At 42.7% G+C, this 13,290-nt stretch overlaps 1 protein-coding gene across 2 annotated transcripts; it reads left to right on the top strand.

The window, feature by feature from the left end:
* Positions 1–1,319: 1,319 nt before the first annotated feature.
* LOC142967761 (uncharacterized) lies at positions 1,320–12,073 on the top strand. 2 transcript variants are annotated; one of them, XM_076107319.1, is made up of 18 exons: positions 1,320–1,470; positions 1,670–1,722; positions 2,344–2,419; positions 2,864–3,030; positions 3,179–3,262; positions 3,348–3,404; positions 3,530–3,730; positions 4,546–4,737; positions 4,958–5,009; positions 5,107–5,197; positions 5,287–5,428; positions 5,606–5,710; positions 6,230–6,338; positions 6,436–6,625; positions 7,109–7,183; positions 7,561–7,663; positions 7,904–8,010; positions 8,299–12,073. In XM_076107319.1, the coding sequence occupies exons 1-18, from the start codon at positions 1,443–1,445 to the stop codon at positions 8,432–8,434; spliced, it is 1,968 nt and encodes a 655-aa protein (XP_075963434.1). In that variant the 5' UTR covers positions 1,320–1,442; the 3' UTR covers positions 8,435–12,073. The 2 variants fall into 2 exon arrangements, with proteins under 2 accessions (XP_075963434.1, XP_075963435.1); XM_076107320.1 differs by having other exon boundaries at positions 8,274–8,412.
* Positions 12,074–13,290: the final 1,217 nt, after the last annotated feature.

Here is a 13,290-nt window from a genome sequence, read left to right as displayed (position 1 = left end):
AATTTAAATCACAATAAGTTTGTCGTTTTGCCATGTTTCACACGTCACACATTGTATATTTATATTTTGTAGTGTATTGCACAAAATAATATATACACTAGATTTATAATTAGACTTAACACCTAGGACAAGGACAACAAATCTGGAAACAATACAAGTAAAGTATAGAAAGCACTGTTGCGTACACAAGTTGCTAAAATAAAATAATATATATACTGTATATATATTATATATAAAGCACCATAAATAATGAATGGATATAAATAGACTGGATGATTACGTACATGTAAAGATGATTAAATAGATACAGTGCGTATAGGAATTATGTTGACATTGACAAATTATATGTTAATTTTAAACACATTATGCATTTAAAAACTGTAAAATTATAATGTATAATGGCAGCAGTGGATATGTTTATGTTAGAGGGTTACTGACAGTGTATGACTGATGTTAACTGTTCGTCAATGACGGCCTATGGGAAAAAAACCTGTTCTTGTGTCTGGTTGTTGTGTCTTGTGTCCGCACATTGTTCTGTAGTTCTGTCCAGAGTGGTCTGCAGTGATGTTTCATGCATTCATTTTAATAAGAATATCCTATTTGGTTAAACTCAAATTTGTCTAAGAATATGCACCATGTAAATCCAGAGACAGGGCTAGGGCGGGCAACTGTCCTGGAGCCCCAGATCCAGAGGGTCAGTGCACGTCAACTGGTTTTGGTAATTTGATTAATTGCATAAAATAAGATAAGATAGATAAAATAAGATAATCCTTTATTTCTGCAGTGTATACATTTACAGGATTACAGCAGCATACAGAATAGTGCAAACAAGAGACATAGTAAAAAAAAGAAGAAGATCAAAACAAGTATTATAAATAAGTAAATAAGTAATAAAACAGTAAAGAATACTAACTAAGTAAAAAAGTTAAAAAATCAACAATAACTAAAATATTATATATACAGATGTTCAATATTTTATGTATATTTTTTATAAAGATTTGTACAGCACTTTACAGAAATGTTTGTTTTTATAGTTATATTTAATTTATACTACTTTATAGTATATATTATTTACATTAGTTGTGGCATCATGACAGCACATACGCAGATTGGTAAAGGGAGTTTTTTGCCCTCTGTCAGACTCTAAGGCATTCTTTCCTCTTCCGTCTACTTTACAATGATTGACAGGCCCGACATCCAATCACGGCCCTTGAACTACAACAAAGCGAAATCGTTACCATTTGATTGGAGCCTCTTGGAGGCGGGCAGCAGCCTGAAAGGTTAAAGCCAGGGCAATAAAAACTCTATTAATCAAACGCGGAAACAAGAAGAAAACAGTGGCAACACTATAAAATATACCTTCAACGAAAAAGATACAAATAACCTTAAATAACGTCCGTAACAGCCGCAGGGAAACCAACACAAAGACGTTTGCTTAAATCATGCCTAAAAAGAAGGACATTGTTAAAGGTGAGATCAAAGCAGCCATTGTTATTTTGCTAGTTTAGATGAGTTTCATTTAACTGTTAATGAGAACTGTTAGCTTACGAGCTAGCTGGCTAATGATGTGGCGTTTGGTGACGTAACCACAGACTTCTGCTTGGTGACGTCGAAGGCATTTATATATTTGACAGTTAGCCCTTTTTTTTACCTGATGTGTTTCTTCCAGGTGGTGCTCCTATCGCCAGGATTCGGGAGAACTCGAGACTGATGCGCACGCACGTGAGTATGAGTCAAGCAGCTGGAAACCTGTATATTGTGTTGTTATATTGTGTTGTCGTTATTATTGTGGCATAACAGGTCTGTCCTATTTCTTTAAGTGTGCTGTTAGTAACATGCCACCAGTTCTACCTTCAACTTGGTAGTTTGAGTCTGAGCTACCCGAGATATCAGGCACCTTATCTTCACAACAATCCAGATAAATAATCACTGTAACGCTGTCACACTATGTTACATCTGACACAATCTCACACGTTACAACATTCATATTACCTCCCAGTTATTGTGGTAACTGCTGCAGATAAACAGCCACAACATGTGTGAATGTAGAAATGTACAGTTTATTATAGCAGTAAGCAGTTAAAGACTTACAGTTAATGGATACATGTTTCTGTCTCTATAATGTCAGAAAATACAGATAAATGTCCATTATCAATTATTAGATCTTCCAAATGCGTCGTTTTATTTCTTCCTTTTTGCCAAACAAAGTCCAAAACGGCCCAAAAGATGACTGAACGGTTACAAAGTCTGTTACTTGGAGCAGTGTGTAGTTCAGTTTGTGTGGCTACAGCACGGACACATAATGGATGCATTTTAAAGTCGCCTGTCTTTTCTCTTCATCAGGAATCCGTGGTAGATTTCATAAATGGACGTCATTCTGCAGGCTCTATCCTGGATGTCTTTGCCTCTGGATTATTAGGTACGGGTGTTCTACAGCTTGTTTCTAAGTGACCGTGAGGATAAAACACTCCAGCACAAGTACATTTAGTTGATTTGACTTCTCAGAGATGTTGACTGTATGACAGTTTAACAGTTTAGGTAACTTAAGATTTATTGTCCCTTTTCAATCAATCATTTATTAATGACCACCTGATCGGCATTAGCTCATTACAGCAGAACACAGCAGCAGAGCTTGTATCGGAGCCAACCCTTCACCCTTCTCTTCTTCTCCTCGTAATTAGTCTTGTCGTTGGTGAGCTGCAGATTGCATCCTGTTCAATATTTAACTGCTCTCTACTGTTCATCTGTTTGTCTTGAGCTGCTTGCAAAGGATTATGGGTAACCTTACAGGGCTCCAGACTGACCGAAATGATTTTTTTGTGGTTTCATGCAAGTTGCTGATGATCCTCATCATCTCTCCCAGGTTTAGATTTTTTGAGGACCTTTGAGGGAGAACTGGAGGACGACATGGTGTATTCTGACGAGGACTATGATGTTGACGAAGATGAAGACGATCGTCACGTTTATGCACACACTGCTGCTTACAAGCATTTAGAACCACATCCCCGAATAAAACAACTCACCGACGAGGTATTTACACTTCTGTGAAAGTGAAACCAAGACGTTCACTTTATTACGTGTCCCTGGGTTCTGACTGACTCGTGTACTTTCAATTCATGTACTTTTCATTCTCAGACACTTTGAATTTATCTTATTTATTTTCTTTTTCTTCCTTCAGGAGGCTGATAAACATGCAAAGGAACTGATAGAAGAAGAGGAACGACGTAAGGACAAAACCGAGAAGAACAAGCGGAAGAAATTGGTCAGTGTCGTAATTATTAGGGTCTAACATTCTGAGTGTTGTTGCTGTTTTCTTCCTCACAGCACATTTCATCTTTCTGTTGCAGCGTAAAAAAGAAAAGAAGCGGTTAGACAAGAAGAATGCAGTAAAAGACATTTTAGCTGTAAGTCTTGTTTTACTGATATTACAGCAAATACAAATGCACATCTAGCCCGGAGAGAACATCCACACAGCAAGGCCTTTAAAAACCACTTGTGGTCTCGTGTTTCTTCCCTTTTATCATTTCAGGAGGAAGAAACGGGGAAGTCAGACTCCTCGGACAATCCGGCAGAAAATCTTGTAATTGAAAGTAATGCAGAAGCAAATGATTGTCCTGAATCTGCTCCAACACTGAATGGAACGGAGGCAGCTGGACGCCATGAGAAAAGTGCTAATAATAAAGAAGAAGATCTTGCGGAGATTAATAAAACAGAAGATGGGGAGCAAAAGGTTTGTGGAGACTTTTACATTTCTGTTGGTCACATTGTGGAGCACCATTGTGAACTCTAGGCTGCATACATCTCGTGCAGACATAACGTCTCACCAGTCGTTAATAGGATGGTGACCACATAGAACGTGCAATTATTTCTCAAGAGGAAACTGGATATTGTCACACTTTGATAATGGTTTCAAGTGATCAGTTAAATAGTTTAGTCTTTGTTTCTTAATAATGCAGAAAGCAGTGCTGGATCACAGCTGGTGTCGGTTTCACAGAGACAGAGGCTGGTCTGTTGTGTTACACCCACAGACTGTATACAAGGAGTGTTTGTGGACTACAGGTTTTAAAGCCTCGTCATTGACATTTTGGCCGTCGCCATCTTGGTTTTTTGCAACCAGAAGTGTCAAGAGTTAAAGTTGTAGGAAATACAACTTTCCTACAACGTGTCCAGACCGGACACGTCTCTGGTAGAGACCTGTCAATCACTGTGTAGCCCCGCCCCTAAAGCATCCCCTGCTTTATGGTCTGTTTGACTCTAAATGGACCATAATGTACTAAATGAACATCATGCTGTATTGAAGAAGACTTGAAACTAGAGATTGAGACCATAAACTCATGTTTACAATGTTTACTGAGGTAATAAATCAAGAGAGAAGTAGAGTCATTTTCTCATAGACTTCTATACAACCAGAGGAGTCGCCCCCTGGTGGACACTAGAGAGAATGCAGCTTTAACACACTTCGGCTCAAGATTTGAACCCTTTGTTTGTTTGTGGATGATTATTGTCAAACCACCACCTTTTTTTGTATTTCATTATTTTCTGCAGGATTTGGATTTAAACAATTCGTATTCTTCTACAACAAAATTGGAAACGTGTAACGAGAGACCTGCGAGAGAAATAAAAAAGAAGAAAACTAAATTACTGGAAGTTCCGCAGTCCAACGAGGAAATGCAGAGAGTGGTGGAGAAACCTGAGGTTCATAAGAAGAAGGAAGAGAAACATGAACCCAATAAAGAGGTGGGGACACGTAACAACACAGATAATACAATACAAGAAGACTTGAAGTCTTCAGCCTGGGAACACCTCTCCTCTTAATGTCTGACTCTTCCATTAGATCTGTGACTGTACCTTTATGTAATGTGGTCAAATAATAACTAGCATTGACAGAAAGCTACATGCACATTTAGCGTATCGTGTCGTGCTGAAACACTTCACCGACTCACTCTAACGTTAACAGGAAATCATGGACCACGCAGAAGAGTCGGCCAAGAGAAGCCGAGAGCTGGCTGGTGGGTAATATTCTACATTAACATCACTGAGACTTTGACAAAAACAAACACATGAAAGTACTGAAGCAGACTCACCCGCTCTCGCTCGTCCCTCCAGGTTTTGGAAATCGTTTGGCGGCCTCCGGACAGTACGAGACGGCCGTGAGATGCTTCACCGACGCCATTAAATACAGCCCAAAGGAATTTAAGTAAGCACGCGGCCTTGACTTCAGACTTAATGTTCCCACGCAGGAGCAGTGACCAAGAATTACCAAGAATTACGTTTACTCTGTTTCAGGTTATTTGGAAATCGGTCCCTGTGTTATGAGAGACTGCAGCAGTATGGGAACGCTCTCAGGGATGCTGACGTAGCACTCTGCATGCAGCCAAGCTGGATAAAAGGTTTATTTAGGAAAGGGAAAGCTCTCTGTGGGCTCAAGGTAAGTTACTGCTCCTGCATCACTTACGTAATGTTCTATTCACATGCACAGTATCTGGCTTGACAGTTTCAGTGAAGCCTCTAATATTGGGGCTAATACAATATAAAGGTGTAACTAAAAGCTAATGTGCTCTTTGTGCTTTAAGAGTTGAAAATGTCTCCTTCACGTCTCCTGCAGAGATACTACGAGGCCTCGCTGATCTATAGGGAAGTGTTGGAGCTGGAAGGTTCCAGCGCTGAAGCCATGCTGGAGCTGAAACGAGCGCAGACCCTGCACCTCATGGTAGGAGAAGCACATGTTTACAAGTGTACAGGGGCACAAAGTAGACCGTCAGCTTCTGAGAAGAAGCTGTAGAACAACTTCACAACCTCAGAGCGTCCAAAGCGCGCTTGAAAGTCAGTAATAGTTATTTTGCATGTTGTTTGCTCCAAATGGCGACGTCAGGAAACACCACACAGCACACCAAGTGATGCAGGATAGATGGACAGTATGAGCTCAGACCAAAGGTTCTGAGTTGGATGCACTCTGTCTGCTAGCTGTGGTTTACATTTAAAGGAACAGTGTGCAGCTTTTAGGGGAATCTCTGGCAGACATGGAATATTATATTATCAAGTATGTTTTCTTTAGTGTATAATCAAGTGAAAATGAGAAATGTAATGTTTACATCACCTTAGGGCGAGGGTTCAGTTAGTCGTGATCTGCATCCTCACCACGAGAGGCCGGCAGATCCGAACACACCGGTCCTTTCTTTAAACGTCTGTATGCTGGTATCAGGAGGCTGTCTTTGTTCGTCCATCTTAGGAAATGGGGTTCACCTGGGGGCAGAGCTCGGAGGCCTTGAAAACACATGCCACGATGGAGCAAGCTGTCGAAGCTCTGTTTGGTGATGGAAGTGATCCGGGTCCTGGAGGTAAACGTCCCAGAATGTTCCTCAAGAGCTGGAGGGATGTGACCCGTGTCTGCGGGGATGTTCTGGTATGTGAACACGTTTTGTTGGCTCTCTTCAGATGCCGGTGCCAGTTGGGACAAAACGGAGCAACCAGTGGTGTGGGAGGAGAACTACGACGAGGGAGAGTGGGAGTTCGTCCTCCAAACAAACCGTCCCAGAATGCAGCAGGTCAAAGAGTCCGAAGCTTTTGAGCAAAGCAGATCGAAATCACAGTCTCCGACGCCTCGCTCAAAGAATTCTGTGAAACCGTAAGACGGCGTATTACTAACAAGTATATTTTACATAACAGTCACCTAATGCAGCTGTTCACCTGTATTTGGTCTGTGAGCCCTCACCTCCGGCTGCATGTCTCTCATTGTTTGCTTTATGAAAGACAAAAGGTAATCATTCTATTAACAATTTCACAAAGCAAAAGAAAAGTCAGAATGTTGTCTGTCAGGTTTCTAAAGATTATTCCTGCCTCACCTTCAGGTCGGGAACCGCTGCGCTGAAACATGCTCAGATGTGCAACAACTGTCTGTTAGTTCCCACATGTAATGCAGTATATTTGTGTCTTTTGCAAACAGGAAGTCAGTTAGTGATTTTACATTTACTTAACACATGTTGCACTTTTGAGCAAGCACAGACGTTAATGTGCAGCGTCCACAGATTTGGTTAAAGGGTTTTCAAGGTGATTTGCTGAGAGTGCGACATCAGTTAAAATAGTTCAATCTCTTCTGTTTGGTGTGAAGAGACATTTTCTCCATCTGGGTCGGATCCTTGGCTCCTGCTGTCACCTACTCGACGCTCCACGAGCTCTTCAGCAGGTAAAGTTTCTCCTTCACGAGGATCCGATGTTGAGTTGAGCTTCACAGGAGATGCAGAAGAAGAAGAAGAATAGAGAATGCAGAATACAGATAATAAAGCGCTAAAGTTCAAATAACATCCACATTTGTAGATATTTCTGCTGTTTGAGTTTCTGGATTGCTCTCATTTTAGCATTTAATTTACATTCCATTAATAACTTTAGATCACAATATGCATGAGCTGGATTATTGAGGGCGTTGACCACCAGAACTCTGAGCTTGTTATTGATGTATTGCTGCTGAAGTGACGTGTCGACTGTATTCCCCGTTATTGACTCGGAGCTGTGAACCGCGGGGACGTTAAAGATGACCGCTCATGTGCTGCTTCTCTCTCTCAGAGCCGGGACGGTCTGCAGCATCAAGATGCTGCTGGAGCACCAGTGTGCCTTCGTCAACTACACCAGGAAGGAGGACTGTGACCGAGCCATCCAGTGTATCAATGTATGCATCTGTTTACATGTGGTTGTGTGTTATTAGAGCAGTGACTGACAACCGCAGCTCTGGGAAGGTGTTGGAGAAGCAGACTTTAAATCTGTGAAGTTATTCACGCTTTAAAGTCCGTCTGCTTCTCTAAAACATTTTCCCTTCACACAAATCCAACTGTGACATGAATCTTATGGGTAGTTTCTGTTCCTCGTCTTCTCTCCTGAGCTGTGGCTCTTCCATGTGTTTCCTCTTCAGGGGATGGTGGTAGAGGGCGCTCCGCTCTCAGTGCGATATCCCAATAAGTTCTTCACTGGACTCGGTTTGTCCAAATCAGCCGCCTCTGAGCCCTTTCCACGCCTCAGGTGAGCGCATGCTTTGTTCTCCATCCAACACTTTGCTTACACGTTCATATGTTCCTCCGCTTCAAGTGTAACGAGATGGGAGGAACTGTTTCTAACAGTTTAAAGCACAGAGGATGTAGGAAGGGTTTTCCCCACATCTGCATTGGATTCATTAATGATTAAAACAAGTAGTATTTGATTGTCTTTGTTCATACAAGTTATTCTGCTGATTTGTTACCATTATTTCGAGGTAAATAGGACGCCTGACTCGTTTTAAACTCTAGAACTGCCGCTGTGTCCCCGCTGTAGCCCGTACAAGAAGGAGTGCTTCTTCTGGAGGACCACGGGCTGCACGAGGCAGGACTGCACCTTCCGACATGTGGCAGAGCACAGGAACATCGACAAGGACAAATTCACCAGCAGGCTGGGAAGCACCAACATGTAGGCCATCAGAGATGAAACGCATGCATTGTTTCCTTTGACACGTGACACAGTGGTGGTGCCAGAGGGAGCTGCTTGTAGTCGCCTCTCGTTCCTCGTGGCTTTTGGTTTAAAAAAAGACTAATTGTGTTTTAGATTCTTTTGCCTTTGTTTTGCACCATGATGGCCGACCATTGTTCTAGATGAAGGACCCGTCAGACGACGTTCTACTACTGTATTTAATAATGATTCATGTGCTTTGAGCATTCCTTTGTGAAAGGATTTAGTCAGGGATTCTTTTAGATTATCTAATCTGTTTTGAAGATTATGTTAAAACATTGATTTTTACTTTTGTAGCTTTGTTTTAAAAACGGATTAGTCGGTCACCACTAGGTGGCGCTGCTACCTTTAGCCCTCCAGGGCTACAAAGTGTTCTGCTTTCATGTTAAAGGCTGTGATTGATGAGTAGTTGTGCTATCGGCACATTTAATGCGCCATGTTTGATTTTGAAGCTGCTCTCCGTAGATCTATATCCGGGGCATTGAGTTCAGTAGTTCTGTACATTATGTGTAACGCCACGTCTGCTGGAGGATGATGTTTAAAGCTCGTGATGTTTGGACACAGACTGTCACACTAATAAGTGCCTTTGAGTTGCACTGTGGCTGCAGCGGCTCGTGGGTCAGCCCAGAGGGAATAAAGGCCTCCGCTTTAAGAGTGTTCATGTCTTACATTAATAAAGATGGAACAAGACCAAAGACTTGGTGGAAGGTGCTAAAGCTAAAGCATGTCATTTAGGATCTCCCCATGAGGTCAGAGGAAGCCCACCACTAACACGTCTCCACATGAATCCCTGCAGCAGCGTCTCAGCTCAGCCTGAGTTAGAGTAAAGTGCCAGTTAAACGCCTGAAAAGTCACTTTTGTCCCTGAGATTTGATCTGAAGCGAAGTTCTTCGAAGCCTAAAATGCCTCTCCTCAATCTCCCAGAGTGCATCTCTTCTCCTGTTAATGTGGGGGGGGGGATCTGTGTAGACCCCTCTCCCCTGAAGCACAGCAGGTTTGTTATTGACTCAGGCAGCTCACGGTCACGTTTGTGACCCTTGTTATGTAACGTTTGGGGTGTGAACTACAAAAAGAGGTAGAAGCAGTGGAAAGAAGGCATTAAGCCGTGCACAGTGCTTAGTGTTGACCTTCCAGGCAGAGCAGCTGTACTCGGGGCATTAATTGGCTGATGGTGGCATACCTCACAGAGCCCTTCTGATCTGTGTGAGATGTGAGAGCATGAAGGCCGGTGATACGAACAACATGAACTCTGCTTGAACCCATAGAAAGCACTGGGACAGTATGGTCTATATTTAATGGTATCGGTCCGCTTGGCTTTGAAACCTGTTCAAACGCAGATAAAGAGCGATAAGAGGCCGGCCATCATCAACATGCCGCCACTCCCGGCCCCGGACGAAGCCAATCCCTAACTTCACTAAAGCAAACAGCGGGAAGATGAAGTGCATCGTGTTAGACGGCTGCATGGTTTGTAGAGCTTTCAACAGATCTCTCTTCCCTCTCACCAGGAGAACAAGAGAAACACACAGAACCAGACATGACATGCTGCTCTCCCACTCCTCCTGATATGTGGCTGTGCAGCAGAACACGTTGAGTCGGAGTAATTGAGTGCATTGCTTTTAGGATACGTAATCTCATTTTTATTCTAATTCTTTGGTTTCTCCCCGCTGCTAACTAAACTATTGATGTGACCTGAGGGAGTAGCTGACTCACGCTGTACATCAACCGTCTGATGTGTTGAAAATATATGCTCCTCTGCAGCCGCTCAGCTGGACCTGTAGGACCTCCAGCAGGGAGGGACACTTCAAACGTCTCCGTGTGCATTGTGGAGCAGCAGAGCTTTTATTCTGCTTTCTTTACAACTCATTCTTGCAGGAGTGTTTTCTTAGCAGTTTAAACCCTATTTCTTTATTCAGCTTGTTGAGCGTGAGCAACAGAGAGAGAGCTCTGCACTGCTCCGTCTCCTGTCTGGTTTAAACAGTCGAGCTTTAGCAACGTTTAAATCTAAACCCTACAGTTACAGGTTGTTACTTAATGCTGTTCATCAAATGTAATAACAGATTATACTTACGGGTGTTTTTCCAACTTAAACTTCAATTATTAGGCAAAACTGTTATATTTACAGTTGTAGAACTTAACTTGTCGTCTTTGTCAACACCAAACTTATCTTTGTTGGGTCGTAACATTTTATATAAAAAGACACCGCTACAATGTCTTCATCAGCAGAAGCCGTCCTGTTCTTCATTCTCAGATGTAAATGTGTAACTTTGGACCAAACTGTTGCATCTGCAGATTGTAACGAACGTGAACAAACCTGCGATCAACGAGACGTTATGATGGCGGACTCGCACAATGAGAAGCATCTGGTCTCTGTGCCGGGTTCCTTTGTTGCACGTGTGAGATGAATACAGTGACTGTCACAATGAGACATTGACCTTCCCTTCTAATCTAGACAGAGGCCCCCTTAACAAGTTAAAATAGCACAAACCCAATTAGGGAATTGATTGCTTGCTTTCATTCTCCTCATTTGCATCCGGGTCGTACAGGGAGATGGATGAACGTCTCGTCCTTTGTCCACACGGTCGCTGCTGCTCGTCGAGCGTCTGTTGCTGAGAAATGAGCAGAAGAATCGTCTTTTGTCATCTCTGATAATCTGCTGGAGATTAATACGAACTTCTTCACCAATGCAGATGTGTTCACGTCACCGAGATGATGTGATGCATCGTTCTGCACAGCTGTGCTCTACTGTCATGTTGCAGCTTTTGAATGTGATTATTTTAACTGGTTTCCATTCCATGAAAAGACCCAAACCAACAACGCATCAGTCCGCTCTGACCTCTTCCCCTCTTCTTTGTCCCGTCTTCAAGTCCTACTGGTTCCTACAAAACACCTAAACCTACATATTACACATTCATTTAAACACACTGTCGTCCTCAGCAAACTGTTTCCAGCTGTGGATTAATACACATTTGGTGCGCTGTGAGTATTTGTGGCCATGTTTAGAGGATCTGGGGAGTAAGACCATGTTGGGCCTTTTGTGGCTCCAGAGTGAGCGGTGGGAAGGCTGATAATTGACTCAAGTGATGTCACTTGAGTCAGCGCTGTTAAGATTAAAGACTACAAGTTAGGAACTTTATAAGTGAGGTCACCAGCTACCTCTGTAGCTCGCTCCTCATCTGAAGCTAGCAGCCCGGGGCTACAATAGCCTAACTAGCATACTAGCATAACTTGTACATAGCATAACACAACACAATCTTCAACCAAGCTCTCAGTGGCGGGGTTGCATTGTGGGAAATGTAGGCTGGAGGTTTTGACAAGGAACAAGAATCGGATGCATGTCACCGACTTGTGTGTTTTTAATAGTTTTAGACAACAATGGAGCTCTACGGCACAGAGGAATAAGAGATTTATTTAATTGTTGGTGTGATTCATGGGATTTGTTGACAAAAAGAAAAATATCTATCTATCTATCTATCTATAACTATCACCAGATAAAACATTACACATTAGAAAGGGTGAGCAGTGATATGATTACTTGTAGTTAACACTGGTGTGGTCCGTGTAACATCCTTGTTTCAATGTTCAATAAAACTGTCTGCCTCCAGAATGTATATTCCTGTTGTTTTCTTAACATCTGAATCCATTATTAAAGAGTGCAGGTTTGTATGTGTATATGTGCACTTCTATGTCCCCGACAGACTGCAGGGTGACGGGGGGATAATGGCATTGACTCCCTGATGAATGGCAGTTTAAAGGTTGACTGCTTCTCTTTCATCTCCTTCAGACGTGCACAGGCACACATTCTAACTGTTGTTACTTTATTTTGGTCTTTGTCTGTGTGATCGATTGAGAAACGGCCTATATGGGAGCAAAGTGTCATTAACATGATTAGAGGCTTGTAAACAGAAAGAGGCCGTTGGCTTTCTCAAGGCACCACTGAACACACCGTCATGTGAAGCCGGGCATGCCCCAACCGGTGTTCCCTTCAAGTATTTACATGGCTTAATGGGCCAAGAAATATGTGGCCTGTGTGCGTTGTAATCATTAAAAACTCCGTCAGGTTGTATTTCATGCTATCGACCGACGTATCTGGAGGGAACATGTTCAAGGGCATGAAAAACTGCCACAGCCTCGTAAATCCTCTCATTGTTGCCTCAAGGAGTTTGACTTCCAATAATTGATGCCCACTTCCATAAATCACCCGTGTTCATTCCTGCAGAACTCTTAATGCTAAATCTCACACGGGCCTCTGTCTCACATTGTCCGCTGACGTTTAGTGTCGTTCATTCTTCACAATGACCCCCACAACACCAAACTAAATAATGTCACCATTAATCTGCGGCTGATTCCTTGGACTGTAATTTATAACGGGAGACACTAGTAATAAAACCTTGCCCTGCAGGCTTTACCGAGGTGCGTGCTTCCTCTACAGATGAAAGCTGCTTCCTCTAATACAGATAATGCTGAGCGGCTCACTTCAACTCTTCTGTTTATGAATGGACGTGAAACATATAATTCACTGAGGAGTTGTGTCGCTCACTGCTACAGCATCAGTGTAGTCACGTGTCTTCATTACTGAAGCGGTTTGCAGCACAGAGCTTTATTGTTTGAACACCTTGTGTACTGGTGACACAAGGCTTTGTGGTGTTTACCACCGTTTAGGAAGCACTGAGGACTCCTCACTGAGGAGGCTGTTTATCTCTCTTCTGCTTATAGAGGCCGCACAGCAACCAGCATGTCTGGGACGATTTAAGACTTCCTCCTGCTCCTGAAAATGCTGCAGAGGATCCATCTATTGCTCCCGTTGTAATGAACCTCCCTGGG

This window comes from Anarhichas minor, unplaced genomic scaffold (assembly GCF_050575085.1).
Source record: "Anarhichas minor isolate MPS153535 unplaced genomic scaffold, ASM5057508v1 ptg000038l, whole genome shotgun sequence".
NCBI lineage: Eukaryota > Metazoa > Chordata > Actinopteri > Perciformes > Anarhichadidae > Anarhichas > Anarhichas minor.
The sequence above is the reverse complement of the archived record's forward strand: the minus strand, read 5'-3'. Positions and strand labels throughout refer to the sequence as shown.

Excerpts from the sequence above, each read along its gene's own strand:
- LOC142967761 (XM_076107319.1), top strand. The coding sequence starts at position 1,443 with ATGCCTAAAAAGAAGGACATTGTTAAAG. Across the intron at positions 2,420-2,863 it reads CTTTGCCTCTGGATTATTAG|GTTTAGATTTTTTGAGGACC; the intron begins GTACGGGTGTTC and ends CATCTCTCCCAG. Across the intron at positions 7,184-7,560 it reads CTCCACGAGCTCTTCAGCAG|AGCCGGGACGGTCTGCAGCA; the intron begins GTAAAGTTTCTC and ends TCTCTCTCTCAG.